A 25,228-nucleotide genomic window follows, 5' to 3' on the forward strand; every position below is an offset into this window, starting at 1 on the left:
GGTTAGGGTTAGAAAAAGGAGGTGTCCTGGCATGATTTCGATGATTGGCATGTGTTTAGAATGGGCAGGAATGATGAGCTGTGCAGAAAAAGCTACTCAAGGAAGGCCTTTTCAAAATCACTCTCTTTTCAATGGACCTTTAGCCCTGTATTAGGCTTTGGGATGGGGTTAGGGTTAGGTTTATGGTTAGTCTACAGCGGCTTTTCAGTCCAGCTAAGAATTCCATCTTCTTATAGTAACAGAAATGCTTTCCAGTAACTTGCCTTTGAATTCTGTTGCTTTTTGATAAAAGCTCTCAGGTTTGGTTTTATAACACAAAGGCACGTATAAGCAACCTTTTTCTACCAGGATTTATCTCTATTTCCACAAAAGAGGCATACTGGGAGTTGTAGGCCAGTAAGAGTTGTCTTCCTATGCTAAAACAGATTTTGGTTCAGTTCGGTAAGTATTGCACAGATAGATCCACTGTGGTGTAGTGGTTAGGAGTGCAGAGCTGGAACTCAGGTGATCTGAGTTCTAGTCCCCACTCAGCCATGGATCCAACGGTGACTTTCAGCCAGACACAGACTCTCTGCCCAGCCTACCTCGCAGGGTTGTTGTGGAAAGCTGCTCTGCATTCTCTAAAAGAAAAAAAAGGCAGAATAGAGCTAATAATAAATAAATAATGGCTGGTTTTATTGCTAGCAATTATTTTATTTCATTATCGTCCTTGCCCGCATCTAACAGAAGACCATGGGTACACGGAACTTATGCTGCAATGGCCGCGCTCCGCTTCTAGAGCCGCCCGGAGCAAAGCCATCGCGCTGCAAGCCCCATGTCCCTCCGTCGTTGCCGTACCAACGTGACCCAAGATGGCGGCGCCCGGGGGCGGCCCACGCGGTTCTTCCGGCTAGCCGCGAGAGGGCCGCACTCGGCGCTTCGAAGCCATGGCCGGTCGCAACAACAACAAGCTGCCCATCAACCTGCCGCAGCTGCAGAACTTGATCAAGCGGGACCCGGCGTCGTATATCGAGGAGGTTTGCCCTAGTTTGCTGTCACTGACGCGAGGCTACGATAAGATGGGAGTAGTGGAGAGGAAACGCTGGGGTTCAGCTGCACAGGGCGTGCCGGGGATTCAGCATCCCCGAAGCTTTGACGGCGTGTTAATGCTCAGTCTTGGTACCTGGAGGACAGCAGCTAAAGACGTGCTTCTGAACATAGGCAGAACAGCCAGAGGCATCCAATCAGCTCTTAAGTGGGATGTTGAATTCACAACTAAACCTAGACTGCCTTGAAATTTCTCTCTTTGACATGCATCGTTTTTAGATGTGTAGAGCTAATTATTCATTATATCGTTATCCTGCCTTTTTTTCTTGCAAGCACCTCAAAACGATTTACATAAGTCTTCACTCTCTCATTTTTTCCTCACAACAACCTTGTGAGGTAGGTTAGACTGAGAGTCTGTGACTGACCCACACTCACTGAGTTAGTGTCATGGCTGAGTGGGGGCTTTAACCTGGAAATCCTGAGGCCCAGCCCCACACTGCCACCATTATGGCCCGCAGGCTTTGTGGTGTTAACATGAAAGTAGATAAAAACTTAAGAGAGAGCAACATGTGTGGAGAGGAAGAACTGCTAACAGAATACCTTGTTTCCTGTCCTCATAATTCCCTTTAAGTATACTCACAGAAAAATGTACACTATAAACAGTTGCTTGTTTGCACAGGTTAGCATAATATAGTATAATAAAAATCTTTGATTAATTAACAGTTTTACATTCATATTCTCATTAGACTCTGTTTAATTCTTTGCTTTCCTTCTTGTAGTACTTCCAGATGCCCTAGCTGGGACTCAGAGATTAATGTTCAAAATATTTATGGTGAATAAACCATGCTAGAAGTAATTCGTTTCTCTGTGCATATTACTGTTTCTTCCAGTTCCTTCAGCAGTATCGCCACTACCAGTCCAATGTGGAGATATTCAGGCTGCAGCCATCTAAGTCCAATAAAGAATTGGCTGAACTGGTGATGTTCTTGGCACAGGTAAAGAAGCACAATCTATTTATGCAGGTAGTTCTGCTTGGATTAGGCTAGACTGTTTTTATGTCTCTTGCAGAAAGTGAAAATGGAATGGTTAGACACTTGCCAATATCTAGAATGGTTTCTTTTATTTACAAATGCACCAAGAAAGTGTAGAAAATCTCTTACTTCTATAGAAACACTCACACTTCAATGTTGTACTCCCTGTGTATCTTTGTGATCTAAGGCATTAAGGTTTAATTCTTACTTCCTCTGGAATAATAGTTCCATAGTTCTTCATATGCCCACCAAACTTCAGTTCTCCAGGGTTCTCCAGAGAGAATGATGTAGATACGTGAAGATTTGGATTAGATGGAAGGAGTAGGAAAGTTCAGCAAGAAAACAACCCCATCCCCATTTTCCAACAATCCCAGAGGAAGAAGGGGAAAAAGTTATTATCCTTTATGGAGGATGAGGCTGCATGGCTACTAGTCCTAATGGCTATCCACTGCCTCCAGTATTAGAGGCAGTCTGTTTATGGACACCAGTTGCTGGGGAACAGGCTGTTGCACTCATGCCTGCTTGTGGGTTTCCATGGGCCACTTTATCAACAGAATGCAGGGCAAGGTAGACCTTTCTTATAATTGTAGAAAAGCGGTCTGCTGAATTCTTTATCTTAGGATGTGAAGGATGCATGTGTTTCTTCCCACAATCCCTTTAGCTTATCTTTGAACATTTCAGCGAAGATGATAATAAGATGGGAATCAAGTGGTGACCTTGTCGTGAAAGCCATCAGTTCTTACCTTGTCATATAACTCATGATGCATTCCAAGATGCAGTGAAACACATATGGACACCGCCCCCCCCGCAACTGTTTATAAGTAAATGGAAGGTGCTTAATGCACAGGCTGCGGCTCTGAGTGTTGTACACAGGGTGGGTTCAACTGAGATGCTTGCTGATTATCCTCAGGCTGAGGGACAGTAAGTGGCGGAATTTCTTTGGGAGGTGAGGGTGAATTAGGATGGAGACTGATCAGGCATAGCTTTTTATTGGCATGTACCCCCTATGGCAGGGATATTTATGTATTTATTAGATTTATATCCCGCTTTTTTCACCATCTTATCCCCACAACAACAACCCTGTGAGGTAGGTTGGGCTGAGAGTCTGTGACTGGCCCAAAGTCACCCAGCTGGCTCCATGGTTGAGCAGCAACTAGAACCTAGATTGCCTGAGTTCCAGTCCCATGCTCTTCACCACAACACCACACTGGTTGGGCATATCGCATAATCCTGACTATTGATTAGGCTGATGGGAATTGAAGTTCAGCAACATCGGGACGACCATGGGTTCTCCACTCCTGTGCTCCAGAGGTGCATTTTGTTGAGCTGTCCTTCTTTGCAACAGGTTGGCCACTGCTACCCGAAGCATCTCACGGACTTCCCTCAGCAGCTGAAGGAGCTGCTCTCGTACAACCACACAGTCTTAGACCCAGATCTTCGGATGGTGAGTCAGATGATAAAATACGAATCTTTGTCCTCCGGTGCAAGGAGTTCTATCAAAGGTGGCACTGACAGTTTGTGAAGAAGCCCTTTCTTTTCTGATCCCAAGTGGCTGGCCTGCATATTTGGAATAGGGTGGGTTGGTGTCTTACAATATGGCCTCTCTTTGGAGAGCCAACCCCAGTTTTTCACAGTAGCATTGATGTGAACATAAATCACCTCAAGTGTCCCTACAGGGATTTTATAGGAGGTGGGCACCCACATTTATCTTCAGAGGTATGTTACCTACTTTTTTTTTATAGGAGGATCTCAGAAATGGAAGAAGCCACCTTATACTAAATCAGGCCGTCAGACTGCCTAGCTCAGCATTACCTGTATCAGCCTTTGCCAGCCTGCTGCCCTTTGGATGTGTTGAGCTGCTTCTTCCATAACAACTGGGAATTGTGCAGTTCAACATCTGGAAGGCACCAGACCGATTTACATCAGTGGGTGGTGGGTCTCCAGGGTTTTACATTCTTGCCCAAAGATGCCAAGATGCTCCAGATGCCTGGAACCTCTGCATAAGAGGATATCACATATAATAATTCTTAGGGGTGGGACAGAAAGAAATCCCTTATTTCCTTATTGTCCTGCATTTCTCAAACTATTTTAAAGAAACAAAAGCTGTAAAACTTAAAGCATTGGATTATTGCTCAAAATTCCACATTTATACAGTCCCGTATTGATCGATGGTGTGACCAGTTCTTGTTCCATGATTGCAGGTTGCAGTAATGCTCTTCCTTCCTTTGCAGACTTTTTGCAAAGCTCTCATCTTGATGCGAAACAAGAACCTAATTGAACCCACAAGCTTGTTAGAACTTTTCTTTGAACTCCTCCGTTGCCATGATAAATATTTACGCAAAGTAAGTAGCAAAACTTTAATCCTTCTCTGGTTTATTTAGTTGGTTGTGATACAGATATTTTAAATATGCTTACCACTTCCAAAAATGACTTGGGGCCCATACTTTAAAGGATTTTATCTACTGATGTGTGCTGTAATCCCTGGGATACCTGCCTGGGTATATCCAGCCTATAAGAAGACTACCAAACTGAGCCACATTTGCACAGCTTGGAATACCCTTAATTTGATGCCACAAAACCCTTCTGCAAATTTACACAGCTGTCAGAACTGGGCACATGCGCCTGCCCATCTGACTGAAGCCATGGCTGGTAGCACCCTTAGGCTTGAGGCAAGGGGTACCTCCAGAACTCCCTGAGGAAGGGGTCAGTCTAATCCATTCCTGGATTATTAGGTTATCCTGCAACCTACTAATCGCCTCTGACTTCAAACCATATGGAACGCAAAAGTGTGTTCTGGTTAGAGGCGTCTATCACTACCCTAACCCTAAAGATATTACAGCAGCCTTCAATCACCTGAGAATGTTCAGATTAATTGAAATTAATGACTGCATCTTGAAAACAAAACAACAAAGAGGTGCATACCCTTAGGGACTCTTTAGTATGCATGCTAAATGTCAGATGTCTGGACTTCTTCGTGCCTTGGTATAGACCGAGAGACACATGTCTTATGACTGAAGTCCACAGCCCTCTTTCCCCTTTATCTCCTGGGCTCCGTGTGGGCTTGATGAGAACTCTGACACAAAGGGAAGGCAGGGGTAGCCAAAATGCAGCTGCTGCTGTCCAGAAGAGTCACTCCGGAAGTGAAATGGCCGGAGGGGTGGGGTGGGGGGGACGGGCAGTCCCATCGTTCGCATTAGCACTTACCTGTGTGCTTTCCTGCCTGAACATCTTACTTCCTTTGCAGGCCGTGGGGGAGATTTAGATGAGGTGATGGCATCCCCAGGGGTGCACTGATGCTGCCCAGAGGGCTTTTAGAATGGGGCCAAGAGCTGCACGGCGTTAGGCTGAGGGTTGCACGTGGCCCTCAGGCCAAACGTTGCCCACCCCTGCTCTGTCGTCGTCTTATCCCAGTCTCCTCACAGCACGTAAGCTCTTTGGGCAGGAAGCACTTTTTCCCGTGTTGATTGCCAGTATGTGCATCGCAGCAGGAGATTAGAGGCCAGTGTTGGACTAAGACCAGCAAAGAAGAAGGTAGAAACCACTGCCAGCCACGGAGGTCACTGGGTGACCTGGGAGAGCCGCATTGCTTAGCCTAAAATCTGCCCAGTCACCCATTTTTGCTTTAGTTCATTTTACTCAACATTTTAGTTCATTTTACTCTGAACCGTTCCAGCATTTTGTTCACAGTGTTGCTCTTGTTTCGACAGACGTTGTATACCCACATAGTGACTGATATCAAGAACATCAATGCGAAGCACAAGAATAACAAGATGAACACAGTAGGTTGTTTTGTCCCTTTGGGTGTTGGCTGATGCTGAATTTAAATACAACTTCACGAACTCTTCCCCCTGTTTTTCAGACACTGCAGAACTTTATGTATACAATGCTACAAGACAGCAACCCAACTGCAGCCAAGATGTCGTTGGATGTGATGATTGAACTGTACAGAAGAAACATCTGGTAGGCTATGGAGGGAAATCCACCTGGGGCACAGGCATAGTGAGGAACTGCGAGAGAAAACAATGCAAGACATGTTCAAGTTTCCATAATTAGCAATTGCAGGATGTAAATTTTAAATTTTCATTTTTGTGTTTTTACAGGAATGATGCTAAAACGGTGAATGTCATCACCACCACTTGCTTTTCTAAAGTCACGAAGGTGAGCAACTCTCTTTAAAAGCATTTTGGGCAAATTCAATAGGTTAACCAGGAGAATCCCTTGCAGCAAAAACAGCAAAAGGACTTTGTGTGGCACTTTTTATAGATAAATTGCTTGTGCCCTGAGCTCACATGGCATGGAGCAGAGGCACAGAACTCTTTAGAGATGGGGCGATGGCTTGCAAGCCACTGCATGATGGATGGTTTGTTGTCGAGTTATGAAATGTGTTTTTTTGTGGTTAGCAAACCATGGTTCAGGCAACACAGTAACCCATGTTTCACAACCCATACGCAACCCTTAAGGGTGAGTCACTGGGTTGTCTGAACCCACCCAGCCTGTCCCAGTTACACACTTACTCACTGACATGGTACACTGGTGTTTGGGGAATGTTAACCCCCTCCTGTGTTGCTCTCCCCATGTAAGGTATGCTTCTCCCAGTCTGCCAAAGGGTTTAGTGGGTTGTGAAGAGTACGATTTTTATGGGGAGGATCTTTTTTTAACTAACCTGCTAAGAAGGAATAGTCCACATGTTCATGCTAACATCAAAGGGAGGACTGATAGGAAAACAACCCAGTGGCCCCTTAGCAAGGTAGTGGAAATAGCGCCCATATTTAACTTTTATGGGTTTATTTGGAAGGGTGTTTTAGTTTAAGCACTTTGTGCAATTTCAGTTTTTGTTTACTCACTTGGCTACATGAATGAAACTTTTGGAAATGAATGCTGTCCATCCATGATTTGTCGTGATTAAAGATGAGGTATAAGCACTAGTAAACACATATACTACTCCAGGAGAGCACAAAGATTTCCTCCTCCTACAGAAGCTTAGAGATGGAAAGTCCTGGGGGAAAACTCAGAAGAAATGGGGAAGCGGAAAGGAAAAAAAATGGAAGAACTATTTTACATGGGAGCTTTTTGCGGGGCAGAGAATGCTTATTTTTCCATCTCTTCCCACTTTTTTCCAAGCTTGTCCTAACATTTCTTGTCATCAAGGTCCTGTTGTGTGACCCACCTCCAGGAGAAGTTGGGTTGCTGGGTACCGCAACAGGGCCTTTTCTGCAGTAGCACCCCAAGATTGTATCCCAGGGAATACTGAAAATTCCTCCATAGTATTAGTTTAGATGTCTAGTGAGGACAATATTCTGCCTCAGTTCTAATAGTTAACACTGTTCTGGTTGTCATCATCAATTCACAGTTTGATAATAAGTCTTAGTTTTTCATTTTTGTGTATTTGAAGTTTGGTATTTTAATTCACCTTGAGCTCTCGCTGAGTGGAGGGGTAATCCAAATATATTGAATATATACACTATATTTGCATTCCTTAAGGTGCCATGCAATGCATGTTAGAAGAAAGTGCTATAAATCCCTGTATGCCTCAGCCAGCCATGTTGCAGGAGTTCTTTCTTTGTGTAAATATTAGGGTGATCACCAAGTTGGCCGTGAGATAACCGTCTTCCATTTCATCCATGTGTGTCCTTTTTCTCCCCTTATGTGCATTTCATGGCTACTCAGATACTCGTTGCTGGCTTGAAATTTTTCCTTGGGAGAGATGAAGATGAAAAAAAAGACAGTGATTCCGATTCAGAGGTTAGTGTACACCATATCTAGAATAGTAACTCAATAACAGGACTTAGGCCTTGTTGTAATTGAGGTGATACGCTTGTGTTTTCCTGGTCTGTGGCACTTCTGGTTGCAGGTGGGAACTCTCTGGACTGAGTGTTTCTGCATTCAAAAGAAAACAAACAAAAAATGCATCCACACAGGAATCGGGTGCTAAGCTAGCCTTTTCTCTGATGTGCCAGAGAGAGAGCTAGGGTTCTTTTTTTTTGTATGTTCCATCCAGGTTGCTGCACTTTGTTTAATCCTATTGAGTTGGAAAATGCGATGCCGCATTTGATAGGGCTTCCGGTTGTGCAGCAAGATTTGTGTCAAGAAAAGGGTGTGCACAACGGTTGTCCAGAGCACATCCTGACAAAGAAGAGTTGTCTGAATGCATGAGTCTCCTCTTCTTGCTCTTCACTCAATAACTTCCCTTTTTTCAGGATGAGGGCCCCACAGCAAGGGACCTGATGGTGCGATACTCTACAGGAAGAAAGACCACAAAGAACAAGAAGAAACTAGAGAAAGCTATGCGTGTCTTAAAGGTGAGCAGTGAGACTGGTGGGGTGTCATAGGTAAGCAACTCATCATCACACACGTTCAGCCTAACGTCATGTGGTTAAACCAGCTTTGCCTGACCTGGTGACCTCCAGATGTTCTGGACGTCAGCTCCCTTTAGTCTCAGCCAGTGTGTTGGAAGAGCGCAGGACTGGGACTCTATCTGGGTTCGAGTCCCCGCTCGGCCATGGAGCCAGCTGGGTGACTTTGGGCCAGTCACAGACTCTCAGCCCAACCTACCTCACAGGGTTGTTGTTGTGAGTCAGAGCAGCAGGAGGATAATGATGCGGGCTGCTTTGAGTTCAGTGTAAGAAAAAGTGGGATATAAATCATATAAATAATCCCAATTCACTAAAATCATTGTTATTGTTATTTTTGTATTGTATTGTATTTTATTGTGTTGTTAGCCGCCCCAAGGCTTCAACAAGGAGCGGCATAGAAATGTTCTAATAATAATAATAATAATAATAAAATAAATAATTATTTATTATAATAATAAATAATTATTATTATTATAGTACAATAATTAGTATCCTGGTCTTCTGAAAGTACCCTGCACAGTGTATGTTACATGCTTTCCCCACATAAAAATACTCCTCTCTCTGTGTACAAAATTTGGCTTTCTAACCTGGTGCTCTCCAGATGTTTTGGAGTACAACCAGCATCCTACTCAGCCATTGTCTATGCTGGCTTGGACTGGTGGGAATTGTAGTCTGAAGCATCTGGAAGGTTCCAGGTTGGGGATCGTCAGCTTTAACTGATACACCGTGGCCTGGGTAGCTTTGCAGGGTGTTGGGGCAGAAGAGCCATTTCCATCACTGACAGCTCCATTTCAAGGATCTTAGCAAACAGTGCTGAAAGGGACTTCCTGGTCCCAGAGATGTCGGAGAGCTGCTACCAGCCAAATGGACCAGTCCAAGGGTCCCCAACCTTCTTGCACCTCTGGTAATTCCAGAAACTGTCATGGGCGCTATCACAAAATGCTCCATCAGTGGATCCTCACTTTAGCATCTGCAGGCCGCATCTCTGGCTCTTCAGCGGCACCTTATTAATCACAGCTATTTGCTTTCTCCCTGCTGGGCACCACAACATCTCTTGAATAAGGAATCATCTAATGCCATGAAATCCCAGTGGTGCAATACAGCTAACGCTTCTTTTAAGCCTGTGTTTTGGCCATGTCTTGCTCTTGCTTCCTTCCGAGAGGGAGGAAGGAAATGCATCCCTCCTTATTACAGGGCTACATTTTGTATTGGACCAGTCTTCACTATCATAGAGGTCCCCAGTGTACATGCTCTTTTAAATTATCTACCTATTTCATGGAAAGTAGCTAATGGAAGGGGAAGGGGAGCAGATAAAGTCTGTAAATTGCAGCCTAGCAGCCCTAATTGTGAAGGACAAGTGGTACTTGGAGCACTGCATAATAGAAATAATACGGTAGAAGCCACCATGACAGGAAAAAGCCACAGACATTGCCTGCAACACCTTTCAGTGAAGTGCATGTCACACAGCGGTTTTTGGAGCCCTTGCTCCTATAAACTTCTCCATGGGTATTGGTTTCCCACAGTAAAGCATACAGGACTACCATGCTGGCCCATTCTGCCTGCCCTGTATATCTCTGAACCTTTGTACATGCATGTAATGTTAGTGAAGGCCCTGACATCTGGAATGGGTGCAGAGTGGCAAGCCAGGAAGTGGTCACATTATTCAGACCTGTACTTGTTGGACTTCCGGTTTATGAGCTTCATGCATCCAGGGGTCTAGCAGGCATTCCCAGGGGGTGGCCACCATCCCATTCTGTCTACCACATGTTGTCTCTGTCCAGCAGAAAGTTTAATTCAGGCCAGGCCTAAGAATCATGAGTGTGTTTATTCTTACCTTTTGCTCAACGTGTATCTTGCCTCTTTCTCTCTTGCACAGAAACAGAAGAAGAAGAGAAAGCCAGAAGTGTTCAATTTCTCGGCGATTCACCTAATCCATGACCCCCAAGGCATGTACTCTTGACTTCCGTGCATAGGCACTCTTCATGAATGGTGATATTCAAGCACAATGGAATGACAGAAGAATAATAGGGTTTTCAGACAAAGGTGGCCTTGATTGTTGGGTTGATGGAATATTGAGTGTTGCCCCAGTTTTTAAAAAATGGCCCACCGCCACACAATATTAAAAACATTGTTAGGTCTTTGAGCGATTATTTTCCAGTATTCTAGTGTTTGTCCTTTACCTGTAAAAAAGGCACAGAAAATCCATTTGTGCTGACCATGCTTTAACTTCCAAGAAATAGGTTGCAAGTACATAAGAAAATATTGAAGATTCTTCCACTACAAAGTTTATCTATACAATAACTTCCACCCAAGAAAAGGCAATTACTGCACATTGACAAAACATGTGATTAAAGGAAGCGTATGTAGTACTTGTAATACTTGTAGCAGTTAGCCAACTTAGACAAAGCCTTCTTAACAGAATGGTATGACAGAGCTAATGGTGAGGAATCATGGGAGTTGTAGGGCCCCGCAGCTGTAGGGCTGCAGGTTGAAAGCTCGGTGCTCAGAAGACGGGTTTGCTGATGGAACTGGTGACATGCCGGGCAGAAGAACAGTGGGTTCAACACAACCTGCTTTAAGCCCTGGAGTAATATGAAAGGTGCTCTTATTTATGGGTTTCTCCCCCCCCCCCATTCCTGTTTTTATATGGTTCAGATTTTGCAGAGAAACTGTTAAAGCAGCTGGAATCCTCCAAGGAAAGGTTTGAAGTGAAGATGATGCTCATGGACCTTATTTCTAGGCTTGTTGGCATTCATGAGGTAAGCGCAAGATCTGTTGACTTAGCCGAGCTTTAAGTGTCTGTCAAATCTTGTTGGGGGGAGATGAACAAATATTTATTTATTTATTTATTTATTTATTTATTTATTAATTAAAACATTTTTATGCCGCCCCATTCGCCGAAGCCTCGGGGCGGCTTACAACATAGATAAAACAAGTTAAAATCCATATAAAATAATCTTAATTAAAACACACATTATAAAATAAGCCGCCCTGGCCAGATAAAATTCAATTGTATTTAGCATTTAAAATGTTGCTTAAATAAAAAGGTCTTAGCCTGGCGCCGAAAAACAAATAACGACGGCGCCAGGCGGACCTCTCTGGGGAGCGCATTCCATAACTTAGGCGCCACCGCTGAGAAAGCCCTTCTCCGAGTAGCCACCCTCCTAATTTCTCTCACGGAGGGCTCCCGGAGAAGGGCCTCTCCCGCCGATCTCAGGGGGCGACTGGGCAAATATGGATGTAAGCGCTCCTTCAGGTAACCAGGACCCAAGCCGTTTAGGGCTTTATAGGTCATTACCAACACCTTGAATTGGGCCCGGACTTCAATGGGGAGCCAGTGAAGCTGACGGAGAACTGGCGTCATGTGAACATAACGTCCAGTCCCTGTCAGCAGCCTGGCAGCTCTATTCTGAACCAATTGAAGTATGCGGACCGTCTTCCAGGGTAGCCCCACGTAGAGCGCGTTACAGAAGTCAAGACGGGAAGTCACCAGCGCATGAGTCACTGTTGCAAGGCAGTCGTACTCCAGGTAGGGGCGCAGCTGATGAATCAGCCGAAGCTGGAGGAAAGCGCTCCTCGCCGCTGTTGTCACCTGAGCTTCAAGTGAAAGCTCCGGGTCGAGGAGCACTCCCAAGCTGCGGACCTTGTCCCTAGGAGGGAGTGCAACCCCATTCAGGACAAGGTTCAGGTCACCTTCTCCGAAGCCCGAACCGCCAACCAACAGGACCTCCGTCTTGTCTGGATTGAGCTTCAGTTTATTGGCCCTCATCCAGCCCATTACCTCGGCCAGGCACCGGTTCAGTACAGCCACTGCCTCACCTGGATTGGTGGAAAACGAGAGGTAGAGCTGGGTATCATCAGCATACTGATGGGTCCGCAGCCCACACCTCCTGATGACCTCTCCCAGCGGTTTCATGTAGATATTAAACAGTAAAGGGGACAAAATGGAACCCTGCGGTACCCCATGGCAAAGCTGCCATGGCGCAGAGCCATAGTCCCCCAACACCACCTTCTGGAATCGGTCGTTGAGATAGGAGCGGAACCACCGCAAAGCGGTGCCTCCGACCCCCAATCCCGCCAGCCTATCCAGAAGGATACCATGGTCGATGGTATCGAAAGCCGCTGAGAGGTCCAGGAGAACCAACAGGGACGCACTCCCCCTGTCCTTCTCCCTGCACAGGTCATCGTACAGGGCGACCAAGGCAGATTCAGTACCGTACCCGGGTCTGAAGCCGGACTGAAATGGGTCCAGATAATCAGTTTCATCCAAGAGTGCTTGGAGTTGTCCCGCCACCACTCGCTCTAACACCTTGCCCAGAAACGGGATGTTGGCCACTGGTCTATAGTTAGCGGCCATCCCTGGATCCAGTGACGCCTTCTTCAGGACCGGTCGGACTACCGCCTCCTTTAAAGGGGCAGGCACCCGACCCTCCCTCAGAGAAGCGTTAACCACTTCCAAGATCCAGGTTCCAATCCCGTGCTTGGAATCCTTTATTAACCAAGACGGGCAAGGGTCCAAAAGGCAAGTGGTAGGACGTACTCGTCCATGCACCTTGTCCACATCATCGGGCCGCAATAACTGAAATTCATCCAGTAATTCTGGACCAGACGGCAGCGTTGGTGTCTCCCTTAAAACCTCTGAATCAATAGTGGAATCCAGCTCGTGACGAATCTGAGCGATTTTCTCCCTAAAATGCTCGGCAAAGTCGTCACAGCGGGCCTTTGAGGGTGGAATCAGCTCTTCCTTTGGCCCTGGGTGAACCAGGCCTTGCACCACTCGAAAGAGCTCCGCCGGACGGCATTGTGAGGAGGCAATGGAAGCGGAGAAGTGTCTCTTTTTCGCCGCCCTCACCGCCACAGCATAGGCCCGATAGTGGGCTCTTAAGTGTGTTCGGTCAGATTCATCCCGTGATTTCCTCCACCTACGCTCTAGCCGTCTCCCAACCTGCTTCATTGCCCTCAATTCTGGAGTGTACCAAGGGGAAGAGCGGGCTCTGCCCGGTGGGAGAGGACGCTTAGGAGCGATCGTGTCTACAGCCCTGGTCATCTCCCCATTCCACAGTTCAACCAGAGCCTCGACAGGAGCACCCATCTTGTCAGCCGGAAACTCCCCCAGAGCCTTCAGGAATCCTTCCGGATCCATCCGGCTCCGGGGGCGGACCCACACAATCGGGTCTGCACCCTTACAGAGGGAGATGTTGCTCTCGAGCACAAACCTCACTAGGAAGTGATCTGACCATGACAGGGGAGTCAAGCATAAATTCCTCACCCTCAGACCACCCTCTTCCTGCACCGTCGAGAAAACCAGGTCCAGAGTGTGTCCACGTTCATGGGTCGGGCCGGTGACATGTTGAGACAGCCCCATGGCCGTCATGGAAGCCATGAAGTCCTGAGCCGCCCCGGTCAAACTAGCCCCGGCATGGATATTGAAGTCCCCCAGGACCAGCATCCTGGGGGTCCTCAACACCAGGTCCGAGACAGTTTCCGTCAGCTCAGGCAGGGAGACTGTTGGGCAGAAGGGTGCACGGTACACCAACAGAATCCCCAATCTGTCTATCCCCAAACAAATAGACTTGTTTATGTGGGATGGACCATTGATGGAGTATTTGGACAGCAGGCAGTTCTACCTGCAACTTTGCACACGCTCAGTACATGCTGTAGTATAGATGGCTGGATCTAGACTTGCCGCCTGTTCCTCCCCGCAGCAGCCTCCAGGTCCCTGAAAGTGCTGTGGAGTTTCAGAGGGACCGAGCTGCAGGGCAGAGGGCATCCCCCGAATCGGGCAGAGGCACTGGGTCGCCTGTCTTTGGTCCTGCATTTCTCTCCTGCTGCCCCAGCCTCCTCCTGCTGGCAGGGTGACATGCAGGTGAATGCAGTGCCCATCGCAGGTGAGAAATGAGGATTCATCGCTGGCATCCTTCATGTCCTCTGTGTCTCCCCAGCTTTTCCTCTTCAACTACTACCCTTTTGTGCAGCGGTTCCTGCAGCCTCACCAGAGAGGTGAGTCTCTTCTCTTTGCTCTCTTGCTCCTGGTGCACCTGGAAGAGGGGGTAAGAGGGCATCTCCCCTACCCCACTCTGCTGCTTCTGCTGGAGGAGGGCTTTACGTCCTCCCCAAGGAAGAGTCTGTGGGTCTGAGAACGTGTATGAACTGCTCCCATTTCTATGATGGTCCTTTCTTTCCACTTCTTTAGAAGTTACCAAGATTCTTCTGTTTGCTGCACAGGCTTCTCATCAGCTTGTCCCACCCGAGGTGAGGATTTTTCAAAGTTCTTTTGTAAAACCAGGGAACTCGCAGTAGAAAAAGGGCCATGGTTGAGTCTTCAGACTTCCTTTCTGGGAGGGACTTCCAGGTAGTAAATACTGGGCATTCCCAGCATTGAGATCCACATGCAGCTATTATGCTAGGAAGCATCATTCTGCCTGAATTACCCTATAATGGACCTCAAGGCCACCAGCCAACTCAGCTCTCCTGCGGTCCCATTCTGGCACTCCTGACCAAGGTGACCAAGGTGGTCATGCCCTCTTTTGGCACCACCTGGCCCTAAACCCTCCAATTTGCCAGCTTTCTTGGCACACTTTCCTCCCATTCGAAAATGTGGAATTGATGTTCCTGGGGCTTAGTTACTGGAAAATAGAGCTAAAATATGGCAGTGTCTTGGACTTTCCCGCTTTGCTTCAGCCCACCACTGGGATGGGTCTTGCTAGAGCTTTACAGAAATTGAATTCAGCCCTCGGTGGAAAGACATTCTGCTCCCCTGCTCTCTAGGTTGGTTTGTTTATTTCAGAACATTTAGAAACCACTTCCAATATGTAAAAATCCCAGAGCAGTTTGCAGCGAGTAATAAAGCATTGCATCATCATAAAAGCACAACAAGCTGCGAAAGACTGCTGGGAAAAGCCAGGATAAACAAGCATGCTTTTAGTAATCATTGAAAGCACATGAACTCTGGTGCCTGATATATTCTGGGGGTGGTCATTCTGGGGGGGGGGGCAATGTGAAGGCCATTTCCCATGTCATCAGATGGGACTTGCATCAGATGCAAGATGTAGCATGGATCTCCAGACGGCCACAGAAGACCATGGTAGTCTGAAATGGCTGTATGTCAGGAGATGGTCTTTTGGGACTTGTTTCTAAGAAGCTTAGGACTTTATATAAGTTGTGTTGGATTCCTGGCAAGAAGAAGAAAGTCAGGATGTAAATGCAATGTGATACTTATATGTCAATCATAATAATAACAATACCTTGAACTAGGACCAGTCCAAACCAGTTTTATATAGCATTAGAGTACTGAATTAGGACTCAGGAGACCTGTGTTCACATCCATGCACAGACTTTGGCCCAGTCACTCTCTCAGCCTAACCTACCTCCCAGGATTGTTGTGAAGCGAAAATGGGGTGGGGAGCAAATGATGAACCCCTTTTGGAGATCAAGATATAAATGCAGAAAATAGAAAAGTGTTCCATTTTTGGACTAACAGGATGCTACAAGTGGTATCTGACCTGCTTAGCTCCTAAAGGAAGGAAGGTCAGTTGCCCAGCCCTGAATGGAGTTCTGTTTTTGCATGTACATTCATGGGAAAGGTTGCATGTGCATTGCAGCCCTTGATCTGTACAGCTGCTTGTTGCTTCCTCAGGTTATCCAGTCGGTGCTGATGACGATAGCCAACAACTTTGTCACAGACAAAAACTCCGGGGAAGTGATGACTGTTGGGTGAGTGTGCAACCCGTGTTCCTTGCTGCTCCCATCCCCACCAGTTAGCGAAAGTGTGAGGTGGTGCTTCTTTTCCCTAAATAGCAATTTACCCTTTGCACCTCGCAGTAGCAAAATAATGTCACATAAATTGATTTTCCTTCGCAGCAGCTGGCTCTTCGTGTTGTAAACATTGGTTCCTTTGGTTCCTCGCTTTCTTTCTGTGAAGCACAGAGTATCTAAAACAAAACTAAGGATGCATATTTTTCCAAGGCTGTGTCATCCTAAAAAGAGACTGTTTACTGCAGTGCTCTTAAACTTTCCACTTTCCAGGATTAATGCTATCAAAGAGATATCTGCGAGATGCCCCCTGGCCATGACGGAGGACTTGCTTCATGACCTTGCACAATACAGATCCCACAAAAATAAAAGTAAGTTTGTTCTTTTGCACATGCACAAAATTGATTTAGGGGCACCTTATGTTCTCCTATTGCCTTTTCAGAGATTGGGGCTCCATTATTAAACTTGTATTATGCCCAGGACCATGCACTCTACACAGAGGACAAGACTAGTTTTTTAATTCCAAGCACACAAATCTTTAAATTATCTGGGATTTCAACTTTCTGAGATTATGGTTGCTTTGTTCATTTGCACATTATGTTTCTAATTGGAAGTAAGTCGTCAAGAGAAAAGCTGGAGTAATGCAAGAGTGTACTTCATGACCAGCCTGAAGCGAGTTTTGCAGCCCATCTTCAGTTCTGCCCAATATTTTGTTACAGATGTAATGATGTCAGCAAGAACACTGATACACTTGTTCCGGTCCCTTAATCCGCAGCTGTTGCAGAAAAAGTTCCGGGTAAATAATGCTTTGAATTTTCATGCTGTGAAGGAATGGGCTTGCTAAGCCTTGATTGTGTGCGTCTTTGGAACATTATCCTTGCTTATACTAAAGAAGCAAGTGGCATGCAGTGATAAGTTGATTTGAATTCCTGGGGGAAAGGATCCTTTGTCCTGGGGAAGGTTTCAGTAGCAAGGGCCTTTCCTGTTGCTTGTATGGTGTTCAAGGGGAAGAGAGCTGCTGATGGAAAACAGGAGTTTCCCATTGGCAGCACATCCATTGTACAAGCCTTGAACTCTTCTTATCTCTCTGAGAGTTCATCCCCTTCTCAATTCCCTTATTAGTCTATTTTTCAGGATGGGAAGGAAGTCACTTCTTTCTGTGTTCTGGGATTTCCCAAGTCCGAACAACTGAGCTTTCTGTGCCCATTTCAGAACAACAGTGTCTTGACCCGTAGTCACACATCTTTAGCAGAGTGTTCAGGAAGGCAAAGGCATGCAGAAGAGTCTGAAGAATAAAACCAAAGCCAGGCCAGTATGGCATCAAGCTAAGGATGAACATCTTGTGGTTCTCTAGAAGTTTTGGCTCACAGCTTTTGTCATCCCTCTGTATTGATTGCACTGGATTAAGTCTCACAGTTACTAGTCTTTCTAAGCAAAATCACTAAACTGTGTTGCATGTCATGACTGTGGAGGGCTAGGGGCAAGTTGCACTAGGCAGACAAGTGGAAGACTCGGTATTGCAAGACCTGTAGTGTGCAAGTTGGCCCTTGCACAAGGGAGCATGATATCAATACACAGAAAGGTGGGCTAAATGGTGGGTTAGCCGTTGTGTGGGTCCTTGGCTCGGTGGGACAACACAACCTTTGCGTGCAGTCGGTCCCAATTCCTGGCACATACACCTAAAAGGATCAGGTAGCAAATGATGGCCAAGACATTGGACAGATATTATAATTATTATTGCAATGCATTTATAGCCAACGTTTTTCCTCTTGTGGTGAACTTAAGGCAGGCTCCACAGCTCTATTCTATCACCACAACAGCAGCCCTGTGAGGGAGGTTAAGCTAAGAGTTAGTGATTGGCCCAAAGGCACTCAATGAGCTTCATGGCCAAGTGGGACTAGAACCCGGATCCCCCAGGCCCTAATCCAACACTCTAACCATTATGCCAGTGAATAAAAGCTACATGGTTGCCCATCACCTCTAGTTTGCCAGTTTAAGATTAAGCTTGCTGTGAGGCCATAAAAGCTAAGTAAGGAGTTGAGCTAAAAGTGGCTCTAAGGCCAACCAGATTATCAGGTTTTGTCTGTAATAAAACACTTCCCTAAATTGTGTGAAGCTATAGGCAGATGTCCATTGACACGCAAATGTCTTGGTTACTCTTAGGGTAAACCGACTGAAGCCATGTCAGAAGCCAAAATTCATGAATATGGAGAGCTGGATGCCAAGGATTATATTCCAGGAGCCGAAGTCCTGGAACTTGAGTCTAAGGAAGAAGATGGAAAACTTGATGAAGGTTGGTTTTATCTTTGTTTTCACAGATGTTTTGCCTATCTTGCCACTGAAGTTAGAATTGCCATGCAGCATGTTCTTCTGACAAAATTTTGGGAAATGAAACAAAAAAAAGTACACAGTGTGACAGTAAAACAACTGCCAGAATATATGTAAAATCACCGTGTTGACCATTCACAAAGCAGGATTAAGGAGAGCACAAAGATCCTGGCATTGCTAAGCTAATACACACTTGGTCTGTTATTAATATTTATTGCATTTCTATGCTACCCCACAGATGACGCTCTCAGGACGCTTTACAGAAATCCATAAAACAGAACAATAAAATACAACTATCATCAAAGCATTAAAATAATTTTAAATAGCTAAAACATGCAATAAAACCGGCCTGTACAGGAGAAAACAAAATCACCCAGAATGGATAATCCTCTCAAGCCCCTGGGTAGCGGAGTCCATCTTTGAGGGCTTCAGCATAAAGGGCTGTCTTAACCTGGTGCCTGACAATAGATCTGGTGCCAGGCTGGCCTCAGTGGGGAGGCTGTTCCATAGGTGAGGGGCCACTTTAGAGAAAGCTCTCCCCTCTGAGGCCACCCTCCAAGCCTCCCTCAGAGTTGGCGCTCGGGAAGGCCCCAGAAGTTGAGTGTGCCATCCAAGTAGATCATGGTTGGGAGAGGCGCTCCAACAGGTATTGCGGTCCCAAGCCATGTAAGAGTTGTATAGGTTAAAACCAGCACCTCGAGTTGGTTCCACATGTGCTCATTTCCAAACCCTAAAAGTGGGAGCTGCCTCAACACAGGTGCTCCTTACCTGACTCTGCACCCTTTTGCTGCTTTGCAGATGGTTGGGAGACGGCCAGTTCCGCTGAAGAGGAAGAGGATGAAGATGGAGGATGGGTGGATGTCCATCATTCCTCAGATGAGGAACAGCAAGAGCTAGTAGGGTTCCTTTTGGTTTTCCTCTATTCTATTCTACTGTACTCTGCTCTACTCTACCCTATTGAGCTGAGCTGAGCTGAGCTGAGCTGAGCTGAGCTGAGCTGAGCTGAGATGGCTGGCTGGTTTTCTTGCTGATCAAACCAGCAGATCCAGTGCTAAAAAGATACATAAGTGCTCTTTCGCAGTAGTGTTTGATAAGATTCCAGATTGTGCAGTCTTCCTCTAATTGCATTTCATGTGCACCTTTGCTTTTAAAGGCCAAAAAGGTTCAAAGCATGCCCACGGAGGAGCGGAAGGCCAAAGCGTCAGCCATCAGCAGCAGCAGGCTCCTTACCCAGGACGACTTCCAGAAAATACGTCTCGCCCAGCTCAGCAAAGAACTCAAGGCGGCTCCTGGCAAGGCTGCAAAAAGGAAGAACATTGACATCAGCAATGACGAGGAATCAAGGTAAAAGTCAGAGCTCTCAGGTGTGCGGTTCCTGTTTGTGTCCGGTGTGCTGGCAACATCACAGGCGGAAACGTTTGGGTACATGAGGGTAGCCTTCTGTGCGGTTTCGGAAGATCTTTTGGGATCTGGAGTATCTGGCACATTTCGTGCCTCCCTTGTAGCTATTCTTCCTGGCCTCTGCAGCCCAGCTACACCCTAAATTCTTGAAACCCAAATAAGTAGATATGGAAACTTTAACATTTGGTGTTTATCCATACTACACAGTATTCCATCCTTACGAACCAGGTAATATAAAATCGAATGTGGGTATCATTCCGTATTTGAGTTTAATTTTTGAGCCAATTCTGTGGGCCGAGTTGATAGGATTCTGCACCGTAGTATTTTGATCTCAGTGTCTCTCTGCAGGAGTGGTTCATGGCAAGATGGCGGTTCTTGCATTGCACTGCTTGGCTGCAAATGTAAGATTGCTAACTGGGGGTGGGGAGGTATTTTACAGGGAGGAGTATACATTTTTTGGTACTCTGGGTATCTTTAGGAGAGGAGGAGGGTAATCACCATCTCGCTTGTTTTGCTGGTCTTTTTATAATCTCTGGGCTAAAGGTTTTATTGATAATCTCTGTGTTAACATCATCTTGAATATTTAAGTATTGCCTTTCAATTGTATTTGTTCCACATGCTTCTCCATAGTTTTTACTTTGTACCCTGTTTGAGAGGGTTCCTTTCATAAGGTGGCCTGACTAATGTAAAAAAAATGTACTTCATGAATAATTATTAAAGAACCATTATTCTTTCAACTGAACTTCCAGAATTTTTCCATTCCAGCTTCTTTCTGAATAATCTGTAAAAAGACTTGCATGCTGCCCTTATTCCAAGCATCCTGGTCCATCCAGAACTGGCAGAGGGGTTTGTACAAAGCAATGATAACGCCACTCTGACATGAAGCAATATTCTGCATTTGGTCTTTTCAGGGGTGAGCTGCTTTCCCTCAGGGTCATTGAACATCTTCATAAGAAGCCCAAGTCAGACAAAGAGACAAGACTGGCTACAGCAATGGTGAGAAGGTTTAACTGTTCTGCTCCAGGGACCTGCAGCCAAAGCTTTGCTGGGTTAGTTTGAATCCAGTGTGTGAGCCAGGGCGGTGCAACAATTGCGAACCACCCAGAGAGCTCCAGCAAATGGGTGGCATGAAAGTGCGATAAATAAATGTTGGACTAGGACTCAGGAGACCTGGGTTCTAATCCCCACTCAGACTGGAAGGCCTTAGCTCTCAGTATTACCTGCCTCACAGGGTAGTTGAAAAGATATCAAGGAGAGGAAGAGGGCCTTGTAAACTGCCTTGCATTCCTTGCAAGAGCTAAAAAGGAGGGATTTAAATGCGATACAAAAAATATGGACCTCGTCGGTTCATTGGTATTCATAGACAGTCTCTTTACCTATCAAAGGAGTTTTTGCCTGTCCAGGAATACCTAAATGTCTTATTTCTTGTGAGGTTTTTCATTCCACTCCAGTTGATTCGCTTCCATGATGGGTGTCTGTCTCCCTTTCTTGCTCTTATTCCACCCATGTTCCCTTTGGATTCATGCATTCCCACTCTGACCCCTTCCATTCCACCTGCCCCTCTGCATTCTCTGCCCACAGCACATCCATCTCCTCGTTTCTGGATTCAGCATAAAGTTTCCCCTCTGCTCTCTTCAGTGCTTCCAGCCCTTCTGTTCCCCCAAACTCCCTGGGTCTCCTTTCTCAGATCCGAGTGGAGAAGTAGGTGGAAGGTGTTATTTGTGATGGTGTCTTAGTTTGGTGGAATGCATGTGTCTTTAGGAGAGGGTTAGCCTGAGCAGGACCAAGGTCCATTGGGACCTGGATGGAAGACTGCAAGCTTGTGCTAGAGGCAGTGCAGAAATGAGGAGAACTAGGCTGAAATGGCACTCAGCCCCTTGACATGGCCAGCACTGAGCACAGCCAGGGCTCTGCATATTTTGGTCTTTAAAAAAATCTGTGCACAAATCATTGAAATTCTGTCACAAGAAAAGCTGAGTTTCACTTGCTATATGCATTGTATAATGTCCCACTCTTTTGCTCAATTCTAGTTGAGTTAGTCATGTGGATTTAAGGGATGCCGAAGCCTCCCTTCTAGCTACTAAACATCTTTTCTCACCACTTAACCTGGCTCCTGAAAGTTCATCAAGCTTTGCCATCCCAGCTTTGCCAGCCAAAACCTTTTTATTTTCCCATTATTTTAAGACTTAATTTTTTATTTTAATTGGGCTTTTATCATAGATACTATGCTGTGCTTTTCTTGTTGGACCATCCCGAGGCTTTTATGTATAGAACGGGGTACAAAAGTTTTAAATAAATAAATTAAAAAACCCTTCATAAGGGCTAGAAACTTAATCTTTTTTCTTTTTAAATAATAATATAGATTCTCAGGACGCTGAATTCTATGTTTTAAGATTTTTTAACTGGTAAATTGCAAGTTACCTTAGCTAGAAAATTCACTGTACCTTTAAAATAAGTGAGAAAGTGTCTGGATGTGCTCCTCTTCCATCATTTTCAGGCTGGCAAGACAGACAGAAAAGAATTCGTGAAAAAGAAGTCCAAAATGAATCCATTTGCCAGCTCTACAAACAAAGAGAAGAAGAAGCAAAAGAATTTCATGATGATGCGATACAGCAACAATGTCCGGTCAAAAAATAAACGGTCATTCAGGGAGAAACAGGCAAGTGCTTAATACCTGTGTCCACATTGGGACCTTCCCGTACTTGTCCAAAAATACCCCATCTGGGCAAAATCCCCAGAATCATGGCTACCAATGAGGAGATTGACCCTAATGCATCCGTCTAATTGCAGATATCTTTAAAAAACCCTTTGTACTTAAGAGAAAAAGTAAGGATTTTGAGTTAAATAGAATCCTGACAGTTCCAAATGGAAATGAAAGGCAGTGTGGCATAGTGATTAGAGCGTAGGACTGGCACTCAAGAGATCAGGGCTCTAGTGCCCACTCAGCCATGAAGCTGACAAGGTGGCATTGGGCCAGTCACGGACTTTCAGCCTAACCTACCTCACAGGGTTGTTGTTTTGAGGATAATGTGGAAGAGGTGGAGGACTAGGGAAATCACTTCAGGTTCCTCACAAGAAGAAAAGAGGCAGGTAATATATGTAATAGTGGTTAGAGAGGCTTGTCTGCTGAAAATGGTTCCATGGTAATTATATTGGTGATCATTTAAGAGAAGCTTCTATCATAGACTGGACTATGTTGCCCAGCATTTTGAGGACCAGCAAGGGTCATTGGAGCAGGGTACTCTTCCTTGGGGTTTCTGCACACTGAGCAATTGCTGTAGTTCAGAATACGCACCTGTAGAATACGTGGTGTCTTTAATTCTTCTATTTTTCTTTCCCATTTCCAAATGCAAGTTTCTGTCCCTCATGGCTGTAGGGAAGCTGCAAAAAGCAAAGGGACGGACTGGTAAAATAATTGAAGCAGGATCTTCAGTGATGAAAGGATGGAGGTTCGGTGGTCTTGCACCGTTGCCTTACTCTGGTAGTCCGATAATCCTCAAGCACGATATATTCAGTGCCTCGTCCAGATGTCCCTACCTTTTGCCATCCAGATGTGTTGGATGGCGTGCACGTTATTCCTGGATTGGGAGGTGGGGGTGTTGATGGGTGATGCAGTCCAGTACACTGGAAAAGGGCCAGGCTGGAGAAGGGTGGCCAAAGTGTCCTCCCTCCCCACCCCCAATTTCACATTGAATAACATTCTGGGTCTTCGAATTGATTAAGAAAACCGGATCTTACAACTGGGGAATGTTTCTTGGGATTTTCAGTGCAGAAGTTCAGTCCTTCAAAAACCTGAACCTTCCAGCTTGTACCTGTTCTGCGCAACTGAGGCATATTTTTTTTCTGGTATTGCAGCTGGCTTTACGGGAGGCGCTCTTGAGGCAGAAAAAACGGCTGGTAAAATAACAGCTGATATGACTGATTTCACATCTGGATCTCTAGAAGCCATCTTAGTCTCTTGGAAAATAAAAATTCCCAACGACAGACGCATGGTGGACATTTGGACTCTGTTAACTGTGGTGAAATATCTCTTAATTAAATCTGGTGGGGCACAGGGAGAGAGTGAAATTGATCTAATATTTCGAAAGACTCTCTACGTTGGCAGAAAAGACAAGATTTCTCATTTAATGTAATTTAAATGTATTCCTAACTAATGACAGATAAGAGCTCTGATACGCGTTCATGAATGGACGACGACTTTGGGAATCCTGTGGGTACAGTAGGATTAATTTAAGAACAACCCTGCATCTTAGCAGTGTATAAGCTTGCAAATTTTTATGTAAGTGGGAGGGGAATGTATCTTCTCTTCTGCTGTATATTTTAAATATTTTCTGTGTTCTTACTATATTTAAAAGGTTTTATTCTGTGCACATTGCATTGTCAAATTAAGTGCAGCCAATTTACCTTGATTGATAACTTTTACATTGTTACATGGTGCCTTTAGATATCAGTGTGTCCCCAAATACCACAGTCACCCCCCATGGACTTCCTGCTGATTATTATTTTATTTAAGATATTTTTCTTTAAAAAAACAAACTTGGAACCTGATCTTCTGCAAAGTGAAGTGTGATGCTCACATACTATCTTTATTTGGATTTAAAAGGCATATTGCAGCAAATTTGAAGGATAACCCTAGCTATGAGAGAAAGGGACTTGTGTCTGATGTCACCAAAAAAGCAGAACAATATCTTAAATAAAATGAAAAATAAAGAGGGGCAAGGAGTCTGGTGGGTTTGGGCACACTGTAACCTGTATGATAGACAAGGAGTGACTGTAGGGACAAAATACGGAGAAACAGAATTGTTTCCTATGGGCAAAGGCATCAACCAAGGGTGTTTTCTGCCCTGCTGTCTGTTCTATCTGTACGCAGAATATATCATAATGAAAGTTGAATTAGGATCAGAGGAGGAAGGAGTGAAAATTGGCAGGCGAAAAAACAATTTAAGATATGCGTTGATGCCATATTTCTGGTGGAAAGCAGCCATGGACCGAAATGTCTCGTGATGGAAGTGAAAGGAGAATGTGCAAAAGCAGGACTTGAGCTGTATAAGAGGAAATGAAACACCGTGACTATTAAGAGGAAATTACACAACCTTGAGGTCAGCAATGAGCCGCCCCGAGGCTTTGTTGCGATGGGGGCGGCATAGAAATGTTTTTTTATTTTTATACATATATATAAAAAAATAAGGAATTGGAAGTTTGAAACAGTTTTGGCTCAGTCATCAATTCAAACAGAGACTGGGGGCGGCATAGAAATGTTTTAAATAAATAAATAAATAAATAAATAAAGAAGGAATCAAAGGTTTGAAACAGTTTTGGCTCAGTCATCAATTCAAA

General features: G+C 45.2%; 1 protein-coding gene across 1 annotated transcript; it reads left to right on the forward strand.

Moving 5' to 3' along the window:
* Window positions 1–867: 867 nt before the first annotated feature.
* On the forward strand, window positions 868–24,998 carry SDAD1 (SDA1 domain containing 1). Its single transcript, XM_044429159.1, has 22 exons — window positions 868–1,016; window positions 1,917–2,021; window positions 3,403–3,501; window positions 4,289–4,399; window positions 5,765–5,836; window positions 5,917–6,017; window positions 6,158–6,215; window positions 7,725–7,799; window positions 8,255–8,356; window positions 10,287–10,356; window positions 11,066–11,169; window positions 14,353–14,410; window positions 14,604–14,662; window positions 16,047–16,123; window positions 16,436–16,533; window positions 16,882–16,958; window positions 18,326–18,455; window positions 19,289–19,386; window positions 19,644–19,834; window positions 20,803–20,887; window positions 22,389–22,550; window positions 23,747–24,998. The coding sequence occupies exons 1-22, from the start codon at window positions 927–929 to the stop codon at window positions 23,795–23,797; spliced, it is 2,073 nt and encodes a 690-aa protein (XP_044285094.1). The 5' UTR covers window positions 868–926; the 3' UTR covers window positions 23,798–24,998.
* Window positions 24,999–25,228: the final 230 nt, after the last annotated feature.

This window comes from Varanus komodoensis, unplaced genomic scaffold (genome assembly GCF_004798865.1).
Source record: "Varanus komodoensis strain SLA01 unplaced genomic scaffold, ASM479886v1 scaffold2, whole genome shotgun sequence".
Taxonomy (NCBI): Eukaryota; Metazoa; Chordata; class Lepidosauria; order Squamata; family Varanidae; genus Varanus; species Varanus komodoensis.